At 39.4% G+C, this 23,218-nt stretch overlaps 2 protein-coding genes across 6 annotated transcripts in view; one reads left to right on the top strand and one right to left on the bottom strand.

Annotated features, from left to right (window-relative positions):
- Nucleotides 1-343: 343 nt before the first annotated feature.
- rbck1 (RANBP2-type and C3HC4-type zinc finger containing 1) lies at nt 344-7,208 on the bottom strand. 4 transcript variants are annotated; one of them, XM_022769596.1, is made up of 13 exons: nt 7,018-7,208; nt 6,856-6,903; nt 6,293-6,437; nt 5,850-5,946; nt 5,303-5,501; nt 4,838-4,998; nt 4,542-4,715; nt 3,944-4,104; nt 3,710-3,806; nt 2,980-3,159; nt 2,798-2,896; nt 2,103-2,246; nt 344-1,971 (listed from the first exon to the last, which is right to left on the bottom strand). In XM_022769596.1, exons 2-13 carry the CDS (start codon nt 6,893-6,895, stop codon nt 1,891-1,893), a joined length of 1,578 nt encoding a protein of 525 aa, XP_022625317.1. In that variant the 5' UTR covers nt 6,896-6,903; nt 7,018-7,208; the 3' UTR covers nt 344-1,890. The 4 variants fall into 4 exon arrangements, with proteins under 4 accessions (XP_022625317.1, XP_022625318.1, XP_022625319.1 ...); XM_022769597.1 differs by having other exon boundaries at nt 7,047-7,208; XM_022769598.1 differs by having other exon boundaries at nt 7,153-7,183.
- Nucleotides 7,209-8,041: 833 nt separating this feature from the next.
- Nucleotides 8,042-23,218, top strand: part of LOC111239704 (N-terminal EF-hand calcium-binding protein 1-like) — a 52,003-nt gene continuing 36,826 nt past the window's right edge. For both annotated transcript variants that reach the window (XM_022769601.1, XM_022769600.1), the window contains exons 1-2: nt 8,042-8,347; nt 16,585-16,609. In XM_022769601.1, the coding sequence (XP_022625322.1) occupies nt 8,201-8,347; nt 16,585-16,609 (172 nt within the window). In that variant the 5' untranslated portion in view covers nt 8,042-8,200. The remainder of the gene's footprint in view (nt 8,348-16,584; nt 16,610-23,218) is intronic.

Genomic DNA, 23,218 nt, shown 5'->3' with positions numbered 1-23,218 from the left:
GTGAAGTAACAAAAAACAAAACACATTTTTGACTAATCTGTATTTATCAGGATTAATTCAACATTCGTGAGCCTTAGCTCTCACTTACATTCAGCTGTGCCTTTGTCAGCATCATCACGACATCATCAGATTCACATACTTTTTTGTCATCTTCAGCTAGACTCCATCAACCTTTGTTATAGTTTGTTAACTTCACTTGTACTTTAAGCTTCGTGCTAACATTTCATCATATTCCAATAATGCTAGAATGCAATGCCTGTATGTGCAGTGCAATAGTAGTAGTTAAAAATGATCACTTTCAAACACATGCATTGTGTCCATAAATAATGAAGGTACACCCATATGAATGTGGTACACATTTTAATATTAAACTCAAAAACTCAAGTTATTTCTTATCAAGCTCTGGCTGAATCTAAAGTGTAGTTCACAAGTTGTACCAGCAAAAACTGACAAAGTACAGCTGTTGCAGATACAGGACAGTTGAGCCTGTTGAATGTTGAGCTAAGCCTGATAAAGTGTAACTACAACTCAGCTGACTTGTTCTAAAATGATCATAGTACAGCACATTGTTCTTCCTCAAGGCTAAAGAGTGAAAATATTTGAATTGTGCTTTCATGTTGTTGCTCAGCCAGCAGAGATGAACGTCTTCTAAAAGGTTCTTCATTTTATCTAATGACATGACTGAAGACAGGTTAACAAAAATTATATGATAGGACATGTTTCAACTAATAGTCAAACCCAACAAACACGTAAACAAAATATATTCAATATATTATAGTACATTGGTTACTGTAAGTCTTGAGGAATTAACATGTAAGAATTACAGATAAAGAACCAAATACCTGACAGAAAAATTCACCATCATTATTTGTCCAGCTTTCTATGTTTTAAACCTGATACTTCACAGACATTAATTGCATTGGAGCAGCTTGTTTTGCTTTATGAACACATTCATTCAATGTAAACACTTAAAACAACATCCTACACTGCAGTCTGATTAGTCGACTGAAAGAAGTTCCATTGCATACAAGTCTCATTTCAAATCAATCATTTTCATCACTTATCAACTGTTACACCGACATTACAACTTGTAAGAATTTCATAAAACCTTCTGGTCACTGTAGTCAGTTTACTCCAGTTATTATAACAGTCATTTTTTTATTTCTTCTGGTGTTTCATAGATTAAATGATGAGTTGCAGGAAAAAAAACAATAAATTATTCATGAATGCTCGTTGTTTTAGTGGTAAGTAATTAGTTGTAGCACACAGGAAAAAAAACAAAGGAAATTCCTTATTTGTTACCCATGGAGCGACATTTTTATAAACTGTATGTGAGTATAAGCTTTTTCTCAGATTCTTGTCTAGAAAGTTTAAAAAATTTAAAACTGGATTTTGGCTTGCTTGCCTGATCAAACTACAAGTTTTGACTCAAAGCCAAACTTGTGTAAAAAACAATATCATGGTCGAATTGTTATGAAAGCAGTAGCCAGAAGTCAAAATGCATATCAAGCATTGATGCATCGCAAAGAGGTATTATCATAGCAGAAGGTCCCAGTAAAGCTTATCTTCTCACACTGACATTTAATATCCTAAACTGCAGAGATGTAGAATATAGCTGGTAGTCTGCATAGCTTGTGTATAGTATATTTCTCTATAGTAACCAAATCATTGAAGAAAGGTTTGCATCAGCAGCAGAACAACTACTGTACAGTGTCCTGTCAGTGTGTCACTGAAATCAGGGCTGAAAGTCAGTAAAATAAATCAAAAGAGCACATGAACGCAGCCAGCATTAAACCAGAGGCCTGAGCACCCGCTGAGGTCTACATTTCTTGAGACAGTGCATGTACTTGCAGCTCTTTGTTATAGTATGTGTTCATTAGTGTGCTTGCCTCAGTGGCAGTTTTGGCAGTTAGGATGACATGGTTGATTATTGACTCGACATCTACAACCACCAGATATGTCACCATTGCCCTGTAAAAAAAGGAAAAATAAGTCAGATACACAGGTTACTCTCCTCAACAATCAACCAACACTGTCTGAAAATGTTTTTATCTAGCTCTGTGTGTGTGTTTGTGTGTGTGTGTGTGTGTGTTTGTATTCACATTTGGTCCCCAGCGAGCTTGTTTGGTGACCCAGCAGATTTCTGTCTTGCACATCAAACAGCAGATCCAATCACAGCCATCTTTCTTCTGGACGATGATGTCACACCGCGGGCATTTCATGGCCTCCCCATTCTGCAGCAGGCTCTGTGGTGAAATACAGTGAAACAGTGTAAAATGTTACTTTGCATCATGAAACAATTATGAGTTAAGAACTCAGAGTCTGAGGTACTGCTGGTGCAACACACATGGATATTGAAATATTGTTTAACTTATTGAAAATCCATGTCTCCAAAATACTTTACAGCTCAACGCACAGATGAAAGAGATTTTATGATTCATGTTAAAGAAAACAGACACTCCATCAGCCCTTCCAGTTTAGGTTAGCGGCACACATCTGTTTTCATACACGATTATACAATATTTACAGGGCCTTAGACAAGATAAAAATAAATAAAAGCTCTGTGCAATTACTTTTTAAAAATAAAATACTAACTTTAAAAGTTGAAAATTGTATTGCTGCTAAGGAAGTGGTCTGTTCTTTCGTTCATAATAATAACAGAAACTATAAAAAAAAAGATTGTTACTGTTCCGCACATGTTTTCTGGATCCATGCTGATCTGCCAGCACCAGGGTGCACAAGCCTGTTTATTGTCTAATATTAACAGGTGTAAATTTTCACACACTGGTTGACCTACCTCAAGCATTTGCTTAGTCTGCTGAGCCGCCTGGTCGTTCTCTGCTCGGATGCGCAGGTCATCCTGGTAGTCCTTACAATTCATGCCTTCATGGATGGCCTGAGAATACACACATTATCTCTTATGCTTGCGTCGAAAGAAAAACTTTACTCAGTTAATGTAATAAAGTGTAAGAAAGCTACCCTGCAGAGGATGCAGTTGGTCTCATCGCACAGTTCACAGTGGAACTCGTTGACTTCATCCTCGTAGACGCACCACCCTCGACAGTTGGGAGTCTGACAGTGGAAGCTGTGCTCTGCGCGGCTCTCGGCGATGCTCAGACGCAACTCCAGAAACCGCTGGTGCTCTTCCTCTGTGAGCAGCTGCATCCACGATCATACAGTTAACAGTAACAAAGAGAAAATCCGAGAGTGTACATATTTAATGGATGTCACTTACACATAAAAGGAAATAAAGAAACTGCGACTTGTTGGTTGGTGCTCTGCCTGAAGCTTAATATACTGTAAATTGTACTGTAAACCCCCACTGTCCTATTGTTGAACATTTATGACTCAGGTATGCTGTTGTTCAGCTGTTCACGCTATGAGAGAAGATCATTTTTTATTTACCTTTTTAAAATCTTCTCTTCAAAATTAGGGTAAGCAACATATATGTACTTTAATTTTAATTTCAAATGATAAAAAAAAAACTCCCTCACTTAACTTCTATTCCATACAGTTCTTACATTTTATAGTAGGGTTTGAAGAGGAATTTTTTATTAGTCTGACCAATCAGATCAATCATTTTCACAGTCATAACATGGATTATTTTCTGGATTATTATTATTATTATTATTATTATTATTATTATTATTATTATGTGATTGTGAGTCCCATCAGCTTTTTCTGAAAGTGTCTTGTCCTCCTGTCTCACCGCTTTAATTTCTCTGTCCAGTATCTTGCTGTCACATTTGTCAGGACAGGACACCTCAGCATCTTGACTGTTCACTATTGTCCCTCTTAGACACTCCCTGGACAAGGACACGCACACGTAAAACACACAGAAGAAATAATGTCAAATAATGTATATGCAGACTTACAGAAAAGCGGACAGAATACTTATCATTTTATGTCGTATGAAATGCTACAAAGCTGTTTCCTGTCTGACCTGCAGAAGGTGTGCAGACACTCCCTGAGCACAATGCCCTCTCCTGGCTCCAGGGTAGAGAAGCAGATGGGACAGTCTGTCTCTGTGGCATTGGGGATAAGGCGCTGATCTTCTGTTGCCAACAAGTACAGGTAGTTCTTCTCTCGTTCCACCTGCTGAGCCTTCATTACCCAGCAAGAGAGAGACATACATACACAGCACAAAGATTCATTACAAACTGTCATTATCATGTATGATAAATATCATAACCCTGTGTTAAGAGGAAAGAGGAAACAGCGAAAGACTGTTGAAGTGAGCATCAGCAAAGTTTTAATAGACTCTGGTGGTGTTATGTTTATTTTTCCATGTGTCATTCTTATTTTGTTGTGCAGAGTATACAGTAAGTGTCATCTATTGGTTCTGCATTTATCATAAATATTGTATCATAAAGGATTTTACTTTTGTCTATTCCATATAAGAGAGCTATGCTAATCATCCAGTGAATTTAGATTACTACATATAACTTCATGTCTCAGTAACAGATTTATGCTTATAAGTCACCACACAACAACCAACAAAAAGTTTTGGGAGTTCTGGTTGTTTGGATTTTGAATGTTACCTGTTCATACTGCAGCATGGCCAGCTGCTCCTGCTGAATTCGTTGAACCTCCTGCTGGTCTGGCTGGTAGATGTCGGGCACCTTATAATCCTGTGGCCGTTCCCCTCCACACATCTCACAGCCAGGACGTGTTGGCTTGTTCACGTATGTACACGAAGTACAGGCCCAGCCCAACTACACACACAAACACAGTACAATACAGTAGAGCTTACACAGCCCCTGGACACACATATAGGCAGATTTATAGGGCTCAGACGCAATGCAGAAATAATGCATAACACAGTTTGTATACTGACCTGAGGTTTAGGAGGCACGGCTGGTTTAGGAGCAGTTGGGGGTTTAGGAGGAGGAGTAGGATAAATCTGTTGAGGCTCTCGAGGAGGAGCTGCCTTCGCACCACCACCTCCGCCTAGCCCTCTAGGAAAAAGTTGCATCGACTCCATTGACTCCACGATACCTAGGAATAGATTATCATTCCATAAAACTTATATTTATCCAGTAATCAAGGCTAGCGATCACAGAAAAACATTTCTGTCTAGGGCTGGGTATTGAGATACTGAACTTCAATGTATTTTCAGATTTGACAGAAATGTATCTGTATCCAGCAGCAAACACTGTGTATGAGCATTTGTCAATATTTTAATAGACTAAATCAGTAGATTAACTAAAACTGAAACTTATTTGTAGTCTTGATCTGTGTGTGTGTGTGTGTGTGTGTGTGTGTGTGTGTGTGTGTGTGTGTGTGTGTGTGTGTTACCGACCCTCAATTCGTAGCTGCTCCTGGTCCTGGATGTGTTGATGCCGTGTGAGATGACCAGCATGGGCGGAGAGGATGAACAGGAAAGCCTGGTCCCCGTCTTTACGGACACCGTGATTGTACAACGTGTCCCGGTCCTGAGCCAACCGTTTGCCGATGACCCAGCGCTGCAGCAAAGGGTGGAACCCAAAGTCATGGCTGATCTGTGACGGTGAAATTAGGGACAGACAGGTCATTCGACACAGCTGTAAAGTAACATCTGTTGAGAGGGAAAATGATTCTCGCTTGTAATCGTGACTGATGATAACAGAAGGTGTGTATGCACTGAATTTGTGCCAGTGTTCGTGTACATGCATTTAAATAAAGTTTACACACAAAAAAATCAATATGTTACAGAAATCTGTGCTGCAAAGAATTGCATTAGAAATATAAAACTTCTAACTTAGTAATACCAGAAAGAAGCACCTGCTGTCCTACTATAGTATGCTATATTTTTGATAACAATGCATAGGAAACAGGAACAGTAGTCAAAGTTGCTGTCACATCAGTACCTTATCTTTAAGTTGTGCAATTGTCATACCAGCAGAAACCACAACATTCACTGGGATGTAGTTATCTGACTGAGCATCCTCCACTCCAACCTTCAACCTACAGAACAGAAAACAACAGAACCTGTTAGTGTTGTGTTATTCTTTATTTTATCTGCTTACTGCATAACAGAATCAAATGTAACCACACACAGAGACACAGTCATGCATGCGCACACTTTTGTTATTCATTGCTTGTTGCCATATACTTTACTTTCATTTCCCACCAACCCTTATCCACTATATAATATATTAACAGAGCTCACTCTAAAAATAAACACTTCTCTTCAAAAGAGGGAAACTCTTCCCCTGCAAGCAACAAGGTTCATGGTTTTCTGCTATGGAAACATCGGGCCAAGGTAAGGAAGTCAAACACAAACATACTCCTACACACTGTGGTGTCCCACCTTATGGAGTCCTGAGGATAGGCCTGGCTGTTGATACTGACAGACACTGGGACAGAGAGTTGTGACAGCCTCTGGCACAGTTTAACAGCCTCTTCACTGTTCCCACTGCTGAGGGCTTCTCCCAGAGCGAGGGCGAGTTCCTCCGCTGCAAAGGGAGCAAGGAAAAAGTTCAATCCCTAACATCACTTATTATCAACACATGCCATTTCTTAACAATGGCTGCCACCATTGGATGGCAGTGTTGTATGGATTAAATATGCGGTATCTTGTCTATAGTTTTTTTCTGTGTACTTTCCACCCTACATAAGGGGAAATTGAACTGAATGTCCTTTAGTTTGGTAGAACTTACAGAGAACACACAGGTTGTTCAGGACTAATCAAAACAATGGCTTGTCCCCCCACACATATGACAGAGATCAATAATTAACGGTGACACAAATGAAAGATATTCGTTCCACGGAGACAGAATTAATGAAATGGGTGGTCTCATATCAGGAGTATACGTGAAACTAGATTTAATTAATGCCCTTGCAACAAAATCGAAACTAAGTTGAGCTGCTTACCCTCCTTCAAATAAACTGTCGGTGCATCTTGGGAGGCCATGATCACGCCTGAAACGACAGGTAACATAACATGTGTCGCAGCAAATGTCGCTGTTAGGACAAAAAAAACTAATAAAAAAAACTAACTCAGCTGTTTGTAAAACAAAAGGTTTGACACCCAACTTTCTCCGCTTCTCGTGCTGTCAACGCACCCAAACAGTCACTTCCGCAAGTCGACTCCGTGGTGAGAGAGAGAGGGAGAGAGAGGTCGTGTGTAGGCAAAGCTGGACTGAAAATCACAGCCTTGCGAAGACTAACCTGCGTGTTTCTCTGCTTCTTTTCTAGAGCAAGGAGCCTCTGACACTGACACTGACACAAATAGCTGGAAACGAAAGTGAAACTGACTCAAGTTCAGGAAGAGGAGATTTAAAAGGATTGCTTTGTTATTGCTCCGCCCCGCCGTCTTACTCCTGAAAAGTTTATATCGCATGATGTTGATGATGTTTAAATACACTTCAAGTACAAAATCAAAAAAGATTTGTCGTTCCACTATCTAAACAGCCCTCACTAGCACTCATTTTCTTTACCTTCTTTAATTTAAGGCAGATCATTGTGATCAACCCTACACTAGTCAGTTCAAAGACACTTGAGTTTATGAATAATGACAACAATAAAACTGCAATGAAATAGCCAATGTAATGGAATACAACCGTAACGTAACAGAATATAATCATAACTGAATATCATTTTTTTAAAGGTCAAAATAGTGACTTACAACATCCAGCAGATGGCAGTGTCTGTCTAGTGGTTTGGCTCTCACTGTAACTGTCAGATTCTGACGTTTAACTATACATTCAGTTTGAAATAATAATTAAAAAAAGGCTGATTGTATATTTGACCTCAACTATAAGATGTAGAAGAGAGGAAGAGATAAGAGAATAGATAATATTTTCAATAGTGAAAATTACCCACTCATGCTTTTGCGTAACAAAGTTAGTATATTATTTAGATATAGGATTTCTGTGATTCATGTATAAACAAAAGTATATGATAAATAATAGAGGCTATAGGGAGCATTTGTTCCTGATCTAACCAACACTTTGATCCAGATGCACGGCGCAGATAAACGAGCCAATCACAGCGACTCCAGCAGGAGGGGCTGGCATCTCTGCTCGGCAGCAGTATTCGCACCACAAAGTTGCAGAGCGTCTCCGAGTCTCCGCCTGCTCCGCTATAGCTTTCACACCTGCCACCTGCCTGTCCTCCACCACACCTCAACCTCCACTTCACTTCACCTCACTTCACTTCAGCCGTCAACAGTTGGAGCGATCTGCACCAATCAAGGTGTGTCTCGACGCGTTCAAAGATGCTGGCTTGTACGGAGATGATCACTATGTGCCTGCAGTCGGCCAAACAGAAGCATCTTCGGGCTCAGCTGCATCAGCAGCAGCAGCAGCAGCAGCAGCAGCAGCCGCTCCACAGCACCGGGCAAGGGCTTACTATCTTTCATGATGTGAGTGGATCGACTCTCTTACTCATGCATCACCGTGAAAAAAGTGTTATTTGTCCACTGAATATTTTGTGTTTTTTGCTATTTATGTTAATAGTCTTAAAAGCATCTTCAATGTCGTGTGATATTAACAGTTAAAGTCAGAATACATTAAAACTGCAAGATGAAAAAAAACATTTTAGTGTAATTTTGACACTTGTGCTTGTTTCTCTGTAGAAATTTCTATGAAAGTGTTGTTTTATCTAATTTTATTCATTACACATCTAAAGATGATAGGCTACTGTGTGTGTGTGTGTGTATGTGTGTGTGTGTGTGTGTGTGTGTGTGTGTGTGTGTGTGTGTGTGTGTGTCAGAGCAAAGTAGGAGGCGCTGCAGCTGCTTCCTCTGCATGATAAATTAAGCTCTCACAGTCAGACAGTTTTAGGGGCTGCTGGGGGGGTCTCCTCTTTTTGTTGGGCACACACACGCGCACACACGCGCGCGCGCGCACACACACACACACACAAGAGCACTTGAAACAAAAACACATAAAAATCTTTTATCAAAATATTATAAAATCAATTGAAGGATATTTAGTTGCTTTAGGGTGGTGTCATGTTTTAGTTTTTTTTATTACAATGAATTTTGATTTTTTAGTGCTGTGTTCAAGTGCTTGACTTCTCTCTTTATCTCTCAGACACACACACACATATAATTACACACAAACATGCATCTACCCCAATTGGATTAAACCACTAACACCCGCTGCCTTATTAACCTACAACACTGCAGCAGAGCCCATCCATCAACAGGGTAATTATCCATCCATCACATACTGTCTTGTCCTGGGTTAGTAGGCCAATAATGTGTCCAAATCTGAGCTCTCACTAACTGACAGCTTTCCATCTACTGTGACACTAATGTAGTGCACAGACAGCCTCGTCTAAATAAGGATACATTACTCGCATTTTGCAGAAATGTCACTTTATTGGTGCACGCGCTGTCCCTGAACAGATTACAGCACCAGAGTGCCTCTGCAATTAGTCCTCAACCTTGAATTTTTGTGTTGTCAGAGCGGAGGCAGACTAACAGGAACACTCTGCTTGATGGTTCCCTGCTCAGAAACATGATCATGTTTGAATTGTCTAAAGCAGCCTGCGTAGGAGATAATGGTGTTGAGAAATAATAAATGCTCTTAGGCCAGACAAGGGCATGCTGTCTTAGTTTTGATAACCACACTTGTCTGATCATTGTCTCATTTTACCACATTCATTCTCCTTTTTGTCTTTCCACTCGGGTTCGGTGATGGCCAGACATTTTTTCAGACATTGGAAATCGCATTCCTGCCTGTAGGTTGCCCAATTATTCCACTGGGACCGCTGACAGATTTTGACTTGAGAAATCTAGTTCTGCATTTCAAGGCAGGTATAGAGAGCTGTCTTGTGCTGCTATGGCATTTCCCACAGTGCTAAGTTGGCTGAATAAAGTCAGCTGGTCAGATACTAAACCTAAAAACAAGCATGAATATTTTGTGTGCCTGGAGAGAATGTTGTAAAGTAGATCAATGGTGATTGATTTTCAGAGATAATGCCAGTGGATGAACTTTATTATTGTAGGGGTACACATTGATTTTCAATAGGAGATGACACACACACACACACACACACACACACACACACACACACACACACACACACACACACACACACACAACTAAGAAGAATGGAGATGTTAACTATAAAAGCATTTATTTGAAAGAATAAGACCAATTACCAGCTGTACATCGACAGACAGATGTCCACTGTGGCAGGAATATCAGTACATCAGTAGCAGGTCTATACTGAATCATTTTACATGGTGATGATTGAGTAAGATGTAGAGATTGTACATCTTACAACCCAGATTCCAAGGGTAAGAGACAAAGCAGTGCCTGAAAAAATGTCCTGTTCAAAGGCCAGGGACAATCAATGATGCCGATGATGATTGTAAGAGGCGGTTTTATCATCCGCATTGTTGGCTGCTTTTTTATTGTCTTTGTTTTGTGTATCCAGTGGTTGGTTTCTGAGGCTTACTTGATCTTCAACACTTTCTGGTTTTTGTCCTTTCTCTCTCTCTCTCTCTCTCTCTCTCTCTCATCTCTGTCCTCCCTCTCCTGATCTTCATCTTTTGCTGTTCTTGAACTGGAGAAAAAAAAGACATGTATGGAAACAAAGAAAAAAGATACGTTAAGAAAAACAGGAAAAATTTCAGTCAATATCCAAGAAAACAAATGAAAAATATCACACATAGAATATGCTCAACAAAATATGATCAGTAGCTCTGGTTTCCTCTTTGTTGGAAATCTAAAAAACAAAAAAAAAACAGTGTGTCAGCAGAGCCTGAGAGAACCCACCGTCTTAACACCTGCCACCATGACATCAGAACAGCAGCGCTCTGGGAAGCAGGTATGACCTTTTCTGGGCTTGCTGTAAATGATGCATTATCGTCTACTGACACTGGTGAGCCCAAAGACAGAGCCAAACAAACAAGTTTAACAGTATTGTACCTGGATTCAACACTGCTTAGATGGGTAATGGTTCCAAAGGAGGGAAAAGAAAAGACTACTGATTGAGAAGGAATTAAGGAGATTTACTGTACAATAAGTAGGCACTTAAAGTAGACACAAAATTATTTTCAGATTCATGTATAAAACAATAAGGAGGGTTCATGATGTCCTGCCATCATGCTATTATTAAAAAAATAATTTTTAATTTAACTGAATCACGCAGAGAGCAATTTGCAGCTTTACAGTCACCTCCAAGTCTAGACCAATAAATCAGAAAAGCAGCAATGAGTGTGTGGTGAAGTGGTTTGAAATGACCTGGCTCTTGTTATTAGTCAGGATTGAAGTTGTAGAGAGACAGGGGTTGACAGGCAAAGGGTAGAAGTGCAGACTTTGAGCTTGAAATGAAAGTGAGGGGGCAGGTTTGGCTGCTATTATTAACCTGTAGGTCAAAAATGACGAGCATGTCAGTCCTGACCTCTGCCTGACAATGGAAACAACAGACTGGGGGGGGGGGTAGAATCGATAAAAGAGATCACATTTTTGTTTAAATTTTATTTTCATAGCACAGCATCTTTGTAAAAAAAAAAAAAAAGTTAGATTTATTCCTGTGGCACTGGTTGATGACTGTGCTGCATGCAGGAGATGTTTAAAACAAATTATAGTGTCACATGTGAACTGTTGCAACTTTGAAATTGTCGTGATCCTATGAAAATGAAAATGCTGATTTAAGAAATGCGGTGTTAAATTTGTAACTTCTGAAATTTAAATTGTAGGGCATAGGTTAAACTAAGTGGTTTATGCAGTTATTCTTGTTTCAGATTCAGTTTTTACATTGCAAGTGTTAACTTCTTGGAACACCTTTGTGCACGGTGGTTTCCCCAGTCTCTTATTTCGACAGTGATTTATAATGGAGCATACTTTCCCCAGTTTAGTCCAATTATCTGAACCACATGAGAACAAAGGTGATCATTAAAACTGTCACGCAAACTGTCCATTGTAAACACCTATTTGATTTACAAGAGCCACTTCAAACTACTTCAGCTTTGTCCACTGTACTTTAGTTGTGTGTGCATTAACAATTCAGTAGATGTTTACAGTGTAATAGGCATTGTGGGAGCTCTGATCTTTATTTTCACTACAGATAAGTGTCATTATGGTTACACTGGGAACTATTTAAAACTTGTCAGATCATTTGTGCAGTTACCCTGTGTAGTCTGTTTTCCTCAGATCCTGCCTCATCCTTAGATCTCAGAAATTTATGCAGTATGGTGAAGCCAAGAACCGTTTCCATTTTGTGGACAATAAAGTTCCTTATAAACCGAGTAAAACCCAGGCTATGACAGACTGGAATTTTCCTCTGTTGACCAGAAGGCAGCTCCTGTTCTCACAGCTGCCAGCGGCTGACTCACACTCTGTACTATGGTCAACCATAAGCCATATTGTGGCCTTGTGTCTTATTCACATCAGGCAACAAATGGCTTTCCCAGGGATAGTCACTCATTTGCACAGTTGTCATTCTTTTACTGATTTCAGCTGATTTGTGTCAGACAAGTTTATTACCTTCTGCTTTGTAGCACTACCCTTTCATACAGTGACTGTCATTGGTAGCATAGGTGGAGTGGGGGGTGGGGGGTGGGGGGGATGGTGGGTGTCGTGGTTTATGGCAGTTATGCCCATCAACACACATGACAAATCTATTAGTAGACACGTGCTATTGGATCAGTCAAGGTAACTTTCAGTGTGACAACCATCAGATTTGTCATGTGTGTCGATGGGCACAACTGCAATATTACAGTCCTACACGCCAGGAGAGATGGACAGAGGAAAGTCAGACTTCAGCAGAAAGGTCCAGCATGTTTCCTTCTTTTTTCCTCACAGGAACAAATGCAGATGACTGGCAGTTAGCATTAGGAGAAATATGTGATATTTCAGTATGACAAGCATCAGTATAAGGCCAGTATATTGTTGTTCTACAGGTGACATTCATTTTTAAGCTATCATTTTTGTCAGATGTAGGAGCGTTTTGTCAATATGCACCTTTAAGAAAAAATTAGAAGCAGTTTGTAATTTGTGTAATTGCATTTCCACACAGATAGTTAAATGTTTAAAATTCAGATTCTGTTTATTAGATTTATTTTCTAAACTTGTCTTCATCACTAATGCATCAGAAAATAACATGGATGTGACTATTATATCTGATTTTTGGTGAAGGAACTCATTGAGACATACTGATGAAGTAATGAGGAACCACTCAGTAACAACTCAGATGTATCACTTTACTGACCAAAGCTATACAAAGTGTAAAAACAACCACAATATGCTGATGGACCTCACCCTAGTTTACAATGCAGTTCTGTTGTATTGTGCTGCAAATTGCCCTCAAATAAAATACTGCGAAAGAACGTTTTGCATTTGTAAAAATAAAAACAAGACTTTGTGAATAAAACCAAACAAATGACCAGTGGTGAGGTAAGACACAGACACCGTGAGAGGCAACATGCTTTGTGTAAAACTTGGTGCTAAAAGTTCCCACACAATACGTGACACTGAAGTTACAAGTAGAATTTTGACTCTATTTTACACTACTGGCCTTGGCACATCTACTTTTTTAAATGAATCGTACAGATCGCGTCATTAAAAGCTGCTATATTTAGATATTTAAAGGTGGCGGAAAGGTGACTGAAAAACACAAATCACAACTTCCGAATTTCTCAGCATTGAAGGCAACAGAACTACCTGCCCTGTACTTTGCTTGTTGGTTGGATTGTCACTGTGTGGGAACTTAGAGCACTGAGTTTTCTTCTCTATATCTGTACACAGATGTTGACACAAACACTTCTTTCAGAGTCTGTGTTACCTCACCACTGATATCATTCAACAAAAATAACACTTCTGTAATTCAGCATCAACAAAAATTCAGTTAAATTCATTCAGTGTCTCAAATTTGTGCTGAGTAGCGCTCTTCCCAAACAATTAATGTTTCAGTTCTATTCAATTCGTTGTTTTTACCCTATGCTTTTACGATACAAGTGAGCCATCTTCCCCATCAAATAGGATCTCTGATAGAGTAAACTCTAAAACTCTGACGTTGAAGGACTTACCTCCAGTACCAGGTAGCTGATTACTTCATGCAAACAGGATGTAAAAGGACAATGGTTCCTGGAGACCGGCGTGATGCAGAGCAGGAGATCCGAGTATTTTTACTTACTGGCCACAGACTGTACACAGAGCCATGGGTGGTTCACTAACGCTATCCGTTTTTTTTTGTTTGTTTGTTTGTTTGTTTTTGTCGTCCGTATTTAAATCCGAAATGGCGCCAACACTGCCCTATCACCGCACGAGGGCAGTGTATAAAGAGTGCAGAGCCCCTCTGATCTGTTTCCTCCCCTCCCTACTCAACCTTCTGTCGCAGGTGATTGTTCTCCACCATGGACGTATTATTTAAACCTAATAAGTCTTGTAATAGGCCTGCATCCATGTTCCCCAGTTTACTTTTCCTATGCTGTTCGTATGACACCGGCGAGTCTGGGCTGAGAAATCCGGTGTTGTGACGAGTTTTGCCGCTTAGTCTCATGGACACAGAAAAGAGTGAACCAGCAAACAAGAAGTCCATCTGCAAGTGACACAAAATCCATAAAGGAACGTTCAAAATTCATAAGCTGCAGCTAAAACCCATGAACTGCAGCGGGCAGATAAGGTAAAAGTCCAACAGCAGCTGTGCATGAGGTTGAAGATACTAATGACAGCAGCAAGTGCAGGTGCAGCAACAGGTCGGTGGCGACTTGTGGAAAAAATAACTCTATGACTAGTGTAAGGAGATATTTTGTGTTTGAGCGGATCAGAAGGGACAAGTTATAGACGAAAAGCCAATATGCAAATGGTGCCACAGGACGAAACGCCTCAAACTTATCTTACCAGCTTAAAGACAGACATCCGCATCTGTACACAGAATTCAGCTCCACACAACGTTCACAAAGGCTAACGTTAGCTTGTAGAGGCTAACGTAGCGATAGCTAATAAGGAGAGCTAGGTGCTCACAAAATTAGCAGGCTACAGTCATCACCGTTCAGTCTGTTTAAAATATAACGCTGACTTTTAAAATGAATATTTTCACATCATGGGTCTCTCACCTTGTTAGTCAGTTTAAACTACTGCTTCACATGTGCTTGTGTGGTAGCACACTGTGTGGGCAATAGTCTCTGATGTCTGTTTTTTACCATGTTATTGAATTTGGTATCGTAGAACTTCAGTGTTATTGGTACTAAGTACCAAAATTCTGGTATGTCACATAGCTACACTATGCACAACTGCATATGTAAAATGTACCTGTTCCATGTGAAACAAGTTTGTGAGGCTATTTATTTGCATTTGTAGCAACTGTGTGTTGTGATAGCTTTTGAGGTGATAGTTTTGTTTTTATTAAGTGATCATTTATCCCTCATTCATTCAGAAACATCCTCATCATAGTTGCTATTTTAACAAACAACTGACTTTGGCATCACAGTCTCTCATGCTAATCATAAACCAACATTGAGTAACAGAAACCCCAGTGGGAATAGAATGAAAGGAGCCAGAACGATAGGATTGTTCAGTGTTGCCTGTATACATGTGTCAAAGAAAGACAGCAAAAGACTAAGTACATTAATATTATTATTATCTAACAGTTCATATATCAGCTTAAATCAAATACCATTTGGGTATTAAAGTGGCAATACAGCACTGTAGTTTGCAGCTACTGAGATTTTGACTTGTCATAACAGTAAAAGCACAGGTGTAATTAATAACACTAATGGTGTCTCTGTTTAATTTAAAATGTACCAATCAATTAGCTAGCACACATAAATGCATGGCCCTGGAACTTTGATTCAATCATCCTTAATGTTATTAATTGCAACTGTGCTCATTCTTCTATGACACAATAAAATGTTTGCAGTGAAAATGGCCCACTAAATCACTTGTGGGTGAAACATGGACTAGATCTTTTTGTAGCCACTGGCCAGTCAATGCACTTAGCTGCATCAGATGCCGATAGCATCAGCATTAGTGACTGATGCTCCGAGCTGATCTTTTGAATACGCCACCGCTCTGTTAGTGCCCTGGGAGATCTGCTGGCTCCACGTTCCTTTGGGCACCACTGATGAGCCTCAGCTTGTGGCTGTTGCTCTCCTGTTTGTTTGGATCCTCATTATTTGTTACCTGGGCAACAACTGCTCTTACATATTAAACTATACAGTATAATCAACAAATGTTTAATTCATTTGCACATCCACGTCACACGCTGCACATTGTATTAATGCAGTTTGTCTGTGCGAGCTGAATATGGTTTTAAAGACATTTTTCCACTTGAGCAGATATAGTGACTAAGGAACCTTTAAGATAATAACTGTTTGGCCTTAAACTGATTCTAAAATTACTATTTACCTCAGAAGGATAAACCTGTTTTCAAATTGACCTAACATGAGTCACACATTCAGAGTACAACAGCCTTTGTCAGTGTCCTTGTTCGTATGACTGTTCTGTTCAGTGCAGCAGAGCAAATGAACCTTGTACAGCAGACGTCAAACATCCTATTGTGTTTTTGACAAACTGCCATGATGCTTAATAATCTGCACCTGCTTATTGCAAGAATCCCTTTATTGATGCTTGGCTAGAAGTAATAACCATCTCCTCTGCCCTCTTTCTTTTGTTTTTTTTTTGTTTTGTTTTTTTTTTTCAGATTTTCCGCCGAGCAGACAAAAACGGTGAGTGAACAGTACATAACATGTCCTGTGATGAATAATTTGTCACAATGCATGCTTGTTGTTTCCCCACATTCTTTCACTTGTTATTATTCCTGAGACAATCTGGGCGGAGAAACGAGGGACTTGCATGAATGACTCTTAGAGTGAAGCTCCTTTCCTCTTCATGCTCCAACAAGTTTCTCCGCCCAATTAAAATGATGCTAAGATGCTGGCTTAGAGCCATGAGTGGAAGAGCGTGTCACACAAAATGAAGCACCTCTCTGTCAGTGTCGAAACAGTTGACTGGGTGCTGTTTACAAATTAATGTGAGTCATATTGACACGGGCTGAGCCAAGTTATTTTTTTCTGGCGGTGGGTGGATTGGGGGGGTGGGGGGTGTTACCTTAAAGTAGGTAAGTATTAGGAGAGACCTCTATGGACTATGCAATTTTAGGCCGATGTAAGTTGTCATTTGTGAGAGATGGACAGTCCTACAGTCTCTTTCAAAGTTCTGACAGTATAAATGAAATGTAGAAACAAATGCTGACAGTGTGACTACTGCTGTGAGCATGTCTACAAACCAACCAATCAGAATACGGCATGCAATGACACAGAATACAGTGGCCAACAGCAACATGTAGTTTACCACTCTGCATACATTACATTGTGGATTGCATATATCTATGGTAGGTGCTACTTCTGAATAGAGCAGTTACGATATCCAGGCAATCCAGGCATTCATTGCAAAATCTAACATCCTTCAAAAAGATTAAAAAAAAAGATTTTATTAAACTGTCTTGTGCAGTGAGCCTGTAAGATGACTGTTTTTGCACAGTGTGCAAGGCCCTCATAGATACTACATGTTTGTAAGCTTTGGTGATCAAACCTTGGAAGCACATAGACTCAAACAAAATTTGTTGTAGTTACGGTTTGTCTCAATAACCCCTTGATATCAGGCTGTTATATATCATAGTTCTGTAATGTGAAATGCATTCTGAGAGTTGTACTGGGATGAAATTACTTTTTTTTTGTACCAACTTTACTTCAAACTGTCTCATCTAATTTTACTTAAGTGACTGTCTTGACTTTTGCAACTTTGAACCAATCCCAGGAAATGCGACAACACTTGTTCCACGCAGCTGTTGGTTTACAGTATGTCCTGTTGGATTATGGTAAATCTGAAAACATTCTGAAAGTGAAGAGCCACCTCTTGTGTGTGTATGGATGTGTGATTTTGTTGCATCATGGACTAATACTATTTGTCCCTGATATACCTCCACACCTGCGACAGCCAGCGCCAGAGGCATTATGTTTTCCAGTTGTACATCTTGTCTGTCTCATTCATGGGCAAGGAATATCTCAGTAACACCTTGAGGGAATTTCTTCAAATTTGGCACAAACATTCACTTGGACTTAAGGATGAACTGATTAGAATTTTGGCAATAACTCACAAATTTATATGCTAACACAATTTAACACAAATGTCTAATAGGATAAAATAATGAAGTGATGACATCTTATATCCAAAAGGTCAATTTCACTGTGACGACATAATGTTTTGCAAAACACTTACACCGTTACACAACATTTTAAATCAGGAAGGGGAGATTGTGATCATATTTCCTTCAACTTGGCTGGTAGGTGGAGGCATACAACCGTGCGGCAACTCTAGTTTCAGATGTTTTAGACTGTTTTTCTGCTTTTAAAATTATCATGCTGTAATGGCACAAAATAATCCCACGTTTGTCTGATTCATCTGTTGCATTACTTTTGTCAAAACAACAAAAAATTAAATGAAGCGTGAAAACATGACATTAAAACTGGCTCACAGAAACGTTTATTTACCCCACAGAGATGTCCAGCTTTTATAACCTTTGGGGTCCAGACGAGCACAACTCCACCAACACAAACTAAACCAAGAGCAACCACGACAGCTGAGCTGAGCAGAGAAAGAGGAAGTGGTCTCAGCAGACCAACAGAAAAATCTCAAACCTCAAACAGATCCTTGTCAGTAAAGCAAACGTGAAAGCAAACACACAACATTTGAATGGGGTTGGAGGAGAGAATTAATTTTACAACAATAATAACCGTCGGCTTAATTTTGCGGCTGGTTTGGTCTTAGTTTGTTGTTTTTAAAAGTGGAAAAATAGTAATCTAGGCGGGGGGGGAATAGTGTCTCACACAGACCCATTCCATTATCTTGTCATCGCCCTGTTGATTGTCCCATATGCAAAATCTGCCAGACTCATCACATATTTATGAAAGTAATATTTCTTTCCCACGACATATGAGATTTGAAACATATTTGCTCTAATAATACCCTCCTTTCTTCTGCTGGTACTATGACTAAGAATGTCCTGCCCAAAAAGATATTTATTTCTGTCTAATTAAGATGAAATAAGGTGCCAAAGCAAATCAGGAAAAAGTACACATTACAGGGACATTGTCCCTTTTACAGGGGCTGTAATCAGTATGCCTCCATACAGCAATTACTTCTCAACAGCTCTTAACCTTCACTATGACAAGTCTTGTTTGTGATGAATAGTTCTATGGCTTCCAACCAAATATATTCACTGTTTTTTATTATAATGAGCTCAGCTTAGATGACTGTCATCACTGAACCAGCTGTGGAGAAGGGGGGGGGGGGGCACAAAGAAAATATACTGTGCTCCATCCACTGCTCTTTATCTTTCAGTAATAAATGCCACAGGGATTAGATTGAATACATAATATCAACAAACTAAAGATGAGATCTTCCGCAGCAGAATGGGGTGAATAATAAACTAGTATTAAAATATATCTGAAACTAATAATAATAACTAATAATTTTCTAAGCATATGTTTCACTGAATAATGTAACATCTAGTATGAGTAGTGGGGTTTGTTAACATGCAGGCTAAGTAGCTTTTATTCATTTCCAGCAGCCATAGGACGTCTTACCTCTGCTGGCATAAGCTTCACTAATCAATATTTTTATATTAAAATGGGTCATATGACTACGTCTAAGTAGTGAGGAGCCTACAAATAACCATCACTCTACCCCATTCCCCTCTGCTCTGCCGAGCATTTCAGTGTCTTACAGTGGACTACTCAGCAGCTATAGAGACAGATATTTTTGGGAGTTTGTACAGGCCAGAGTAGAAAGGAAAGAGAATATTGGATTTACATTTGTCCACATTTGTTAGATGGCAAAGATACTGCTTCAAGCTGGATTTAAGTCCTACAGCAAAACAAGATTTATACACTAGCTTTTTCTATAGTTTTTAACTGTACATGGTCTTTGAGCTATTGTGTTTGCAAGTCAATGGATCCATCTCCGTGAGAACTGAGCAAACTTGCTCAAAAATATCATGTAATGTGTTGGAAAGCTTTGGAAAATGGTAGAAAAAAAGAACCTTGAGCTGATTAAAGAAAAAAAAACAGCACATGTTCATGTCCCTGAAGTTTTTGTACTGCAAGCATATCCTTCTTTTAATGGTTTAAAACTCAGTCTCACCAGTGTGCATGAAATCTTGCGGATAATTAGCCATCTTACAGAACCCCAACTGTGACACAACTTAATTGGCAGAATGGTCACAGATCAGCACTCTTGTTTGAAATTTCTATGTGCAGCAGCTTCAGGTTTAGGTACAAAACACAACTGCTGTCTTTATAAAAATCAATGCGAGGCAAAATTTCACATTTTGGTGGAAAGATGAAGTCTTCCTTATCCAAATGTTCTGATATAGATCATTTCCTCTTTGTCTCTTCAGCTTTTAATGAACCTTCTTCTTGCCTGACATCCGCTCCAACATGCAGGAAAAGACCAGTCGGCTTCAGACCATTAGTGAGTTTGAAAATAGAGAAGCAGTAGTTGTATGTGGTCTAAATGCAGCATACAGGCTTAAATTGGGATGGAAGCAGAAAGACAGCTTATCTCACAGATGGTCTGGTGGAACACATCCCAAGTAAAGCATTGATACTAAGAATACCAGAATAGGAAAAGGTTTGAGTACACAGTTTTGCATAGGAGTTTACTATGAAGAAACAAGACTCGACTCTCTTAGTATTGCTAGCTGTGATGCATTTATGGGAATTTATAAACCACTTAGGAGAGGCTGCAATGGGACTAACCTTTTGAGAGATAAGAATCCGGCCTACTTTGTGCCCTACTTTACAGGACTCCCCTCACTTGCTCATTTGGTTCTTGTTTACTCTGATACTCTAAGCACTTTGTTTAGGCTATTCTGACTTTTTACTGTAAAGGAGAAAAGGCTAGATACAAGCTGTATTTTTCCTGGTGCGGGGGAGAATCGGCAACACTTCTCCAGCCTCACACTTTCTTTGGAAACATTTTTCTCGCCTTGAAATTCCTGATTTTTCTGGCTCAGTATTAGAGAGCAATCTACGCATATTGCTTTTGACTCAACCTACAGTGTGATTTATAGCTTCTTTCTTGCTGTAATAATGGCAATATGCCATATGAATGGTTTAACTGTGTAGATTTTTGCTTCAATTTATGTTGGCAATATTAGACAGTTAGCTGGTCCCTTTTTACTCAGGTGTGCTGTGAATATTTTCTGCCACATCTGTTTTCAACATGCTGGTGATTTATTGTTTTCAAATGAAACAGCTGTACAGACAAATTGCAGTGATAAATGGGTCTAGTTTGGATTTGTGTCTCATAATGTCCATACTTCTTATGACTTGTCACCAAAGTATAATACTTTAGTTTTTTTTTTTCTTGATCTTAGAAATCACTAGACATGTAGCATTTGAGCCTTTGTAGCTTTGTGAACAGAAATATTTTCTTATAAAAACATCATTATAAAACGTGAAAAATATCAATGAAAAGTTAAAAAAAGAAGATTTTATGTCTAATTTTAAGTAATGTGACAGGTATTTTGTTTGTTTCAAAGAGCTTCTGTTTCCTTTAAAACCAGGTCAACAACATTTTTTTATGCAGAGTGTGATTCGTTTTTATGATCACGTTATTCACCAGGAAGCTCGTTGTTTTGTTGTCTGAAAATCTTCCAGAAAAAGCTGCTGTAAAATCACATTACATTCACATTAACTAGAAACATGAGAAGAGTGCCTCATAAGTCATGTTCATAATATAGGACTAAATGTGTATGTTATGTAAATGTGTTTTTGGAATAGATGATCTACTCAGAGACCTCAGTGTTCCTTATATGTCACTGGCCATGCATGAGTGATTTATTAATTTGAAGGCATCAGTTGGCGTTTGTGTTGGGAATCTGTTTAATAACTTGATACTGCAGCCAGTGGCATTTTAGTGCAACCAGTCTTTAATAAAACACGGAGGGACATGACAGGATAAGAAAATAAATGTAGTGACAAATTTTAGGGAAATGCAGTTGTCAGTAGTAACAGTATATCATGTTATTTGAGCATATGCAAACTGTAAGGAAAATAGGAAGTATATGAACTATTTAGATTATAACCCACAGCAAGTTTGGGTCAGGAAGTGCCAAAAGTTTTAGGTATAACAACACCGCAAAGTTGAGAAACTCTGCTGTAAGACGAGTTGTTGTCAGTGCAGAACAGTACAACCACTGTATTATATAAACGCAGTGATAAATAACACAGCTGTGTAACGCATCATAAATGATGAATGTCACTTCAGAATGACACTTGACTGAGCAGTGATGGCCCATTTGGCAAATAAGTGTTGCGTGAACTTCTCCATCCTCACATCCCTCAAGTCATAAAAACAGATCTAAATGATAGAAGTGAGGATGCATAAATTGGAGTTGAGAAGAAAACCAACAGGTACAAGTCTTAAGATAACAAACACATAATCCCCTTCATCTGACTTTGCATTTTCAATTTCCTGATGCCATCTGTCACCAACATCCCTCAAGGGCCTGTGGGAGATTAAAAGCACGATTGATGTTTGGCATTTAAAGTGTGCATGACAAACATATACACTTGCAACTTTTGCCCTTTTTTCCACCAAATATAATGCTTAGTAGACGTCTTAGGTAAGTTTAAAAACTTCTACTGTAGTTAAAGTGATCTATTGTGGATTTGCATAAATGGAATCAGATATAAAATCACAGGCAGTCAGTTATTTCCAAAGTTGTGTTAGGGCACATTCATATGTGGAAACAAACCCAATTCATATCTGCAAGGCTTTAATCTTAGTACATAGATCTGCATGTTCAGGATTTAGACTTTGGTGTCTCCTAACACAGGGCGAAAAGTCATAGTTCAGAGTAGTGCTAGACCATGGGACACAGGCATCTGTTCACCTCTAGAACTCAACCCAGGCCGACCCTCTAACTTTTTTTTTTAACTTTTGTTGTTTTTGCACTCGCTGCAGATGGCAATTAAGCTGCTCCTAGACTGGGTTTGCATTTATTCATTCGCGCAAACAACTTGTTTTGTGTGTAAACAGTAATCAATCAAGGCTCACATTTGAAAGTGGATAAAAATGGGGAATCAGAAATTCAAAGGTCACACAAAGTTGAAGAAAACACAAGCAGGCGGCTAGCTCTGCTTGCTGGGCGCAATGCCTGTGCCGGGGGGTGAGGTGCCACACCAGCGGTCCCCAAACTTTTTTCAGTGGGGGCGCCGGCGGGCCACCGGGCGGCTAGCTCTGCTTGCTGGGCGCAATGCCTGTGCCGG

Source organism: Seriola dumerili, unplaced genomic scaffold (assembly GCF_002260705.1).
Source record: "Seriola dumerili isolate Sdu_G_001 unplaced genomic scaffold, Sdu_1.0 BDQW01004171.1, whole genome shotgun sequence".
Taxonomy (NCBI): Eukaryota; Metazoa; Chordata; class Actinopteri; order Carangiformes; family Carangidae; genus Seriola; species Seriola dumerili.
Note: the sequence above shows the minus strand (reverse complement) of the source record. Positions and strands in the feature narration are given on the sequence as shown.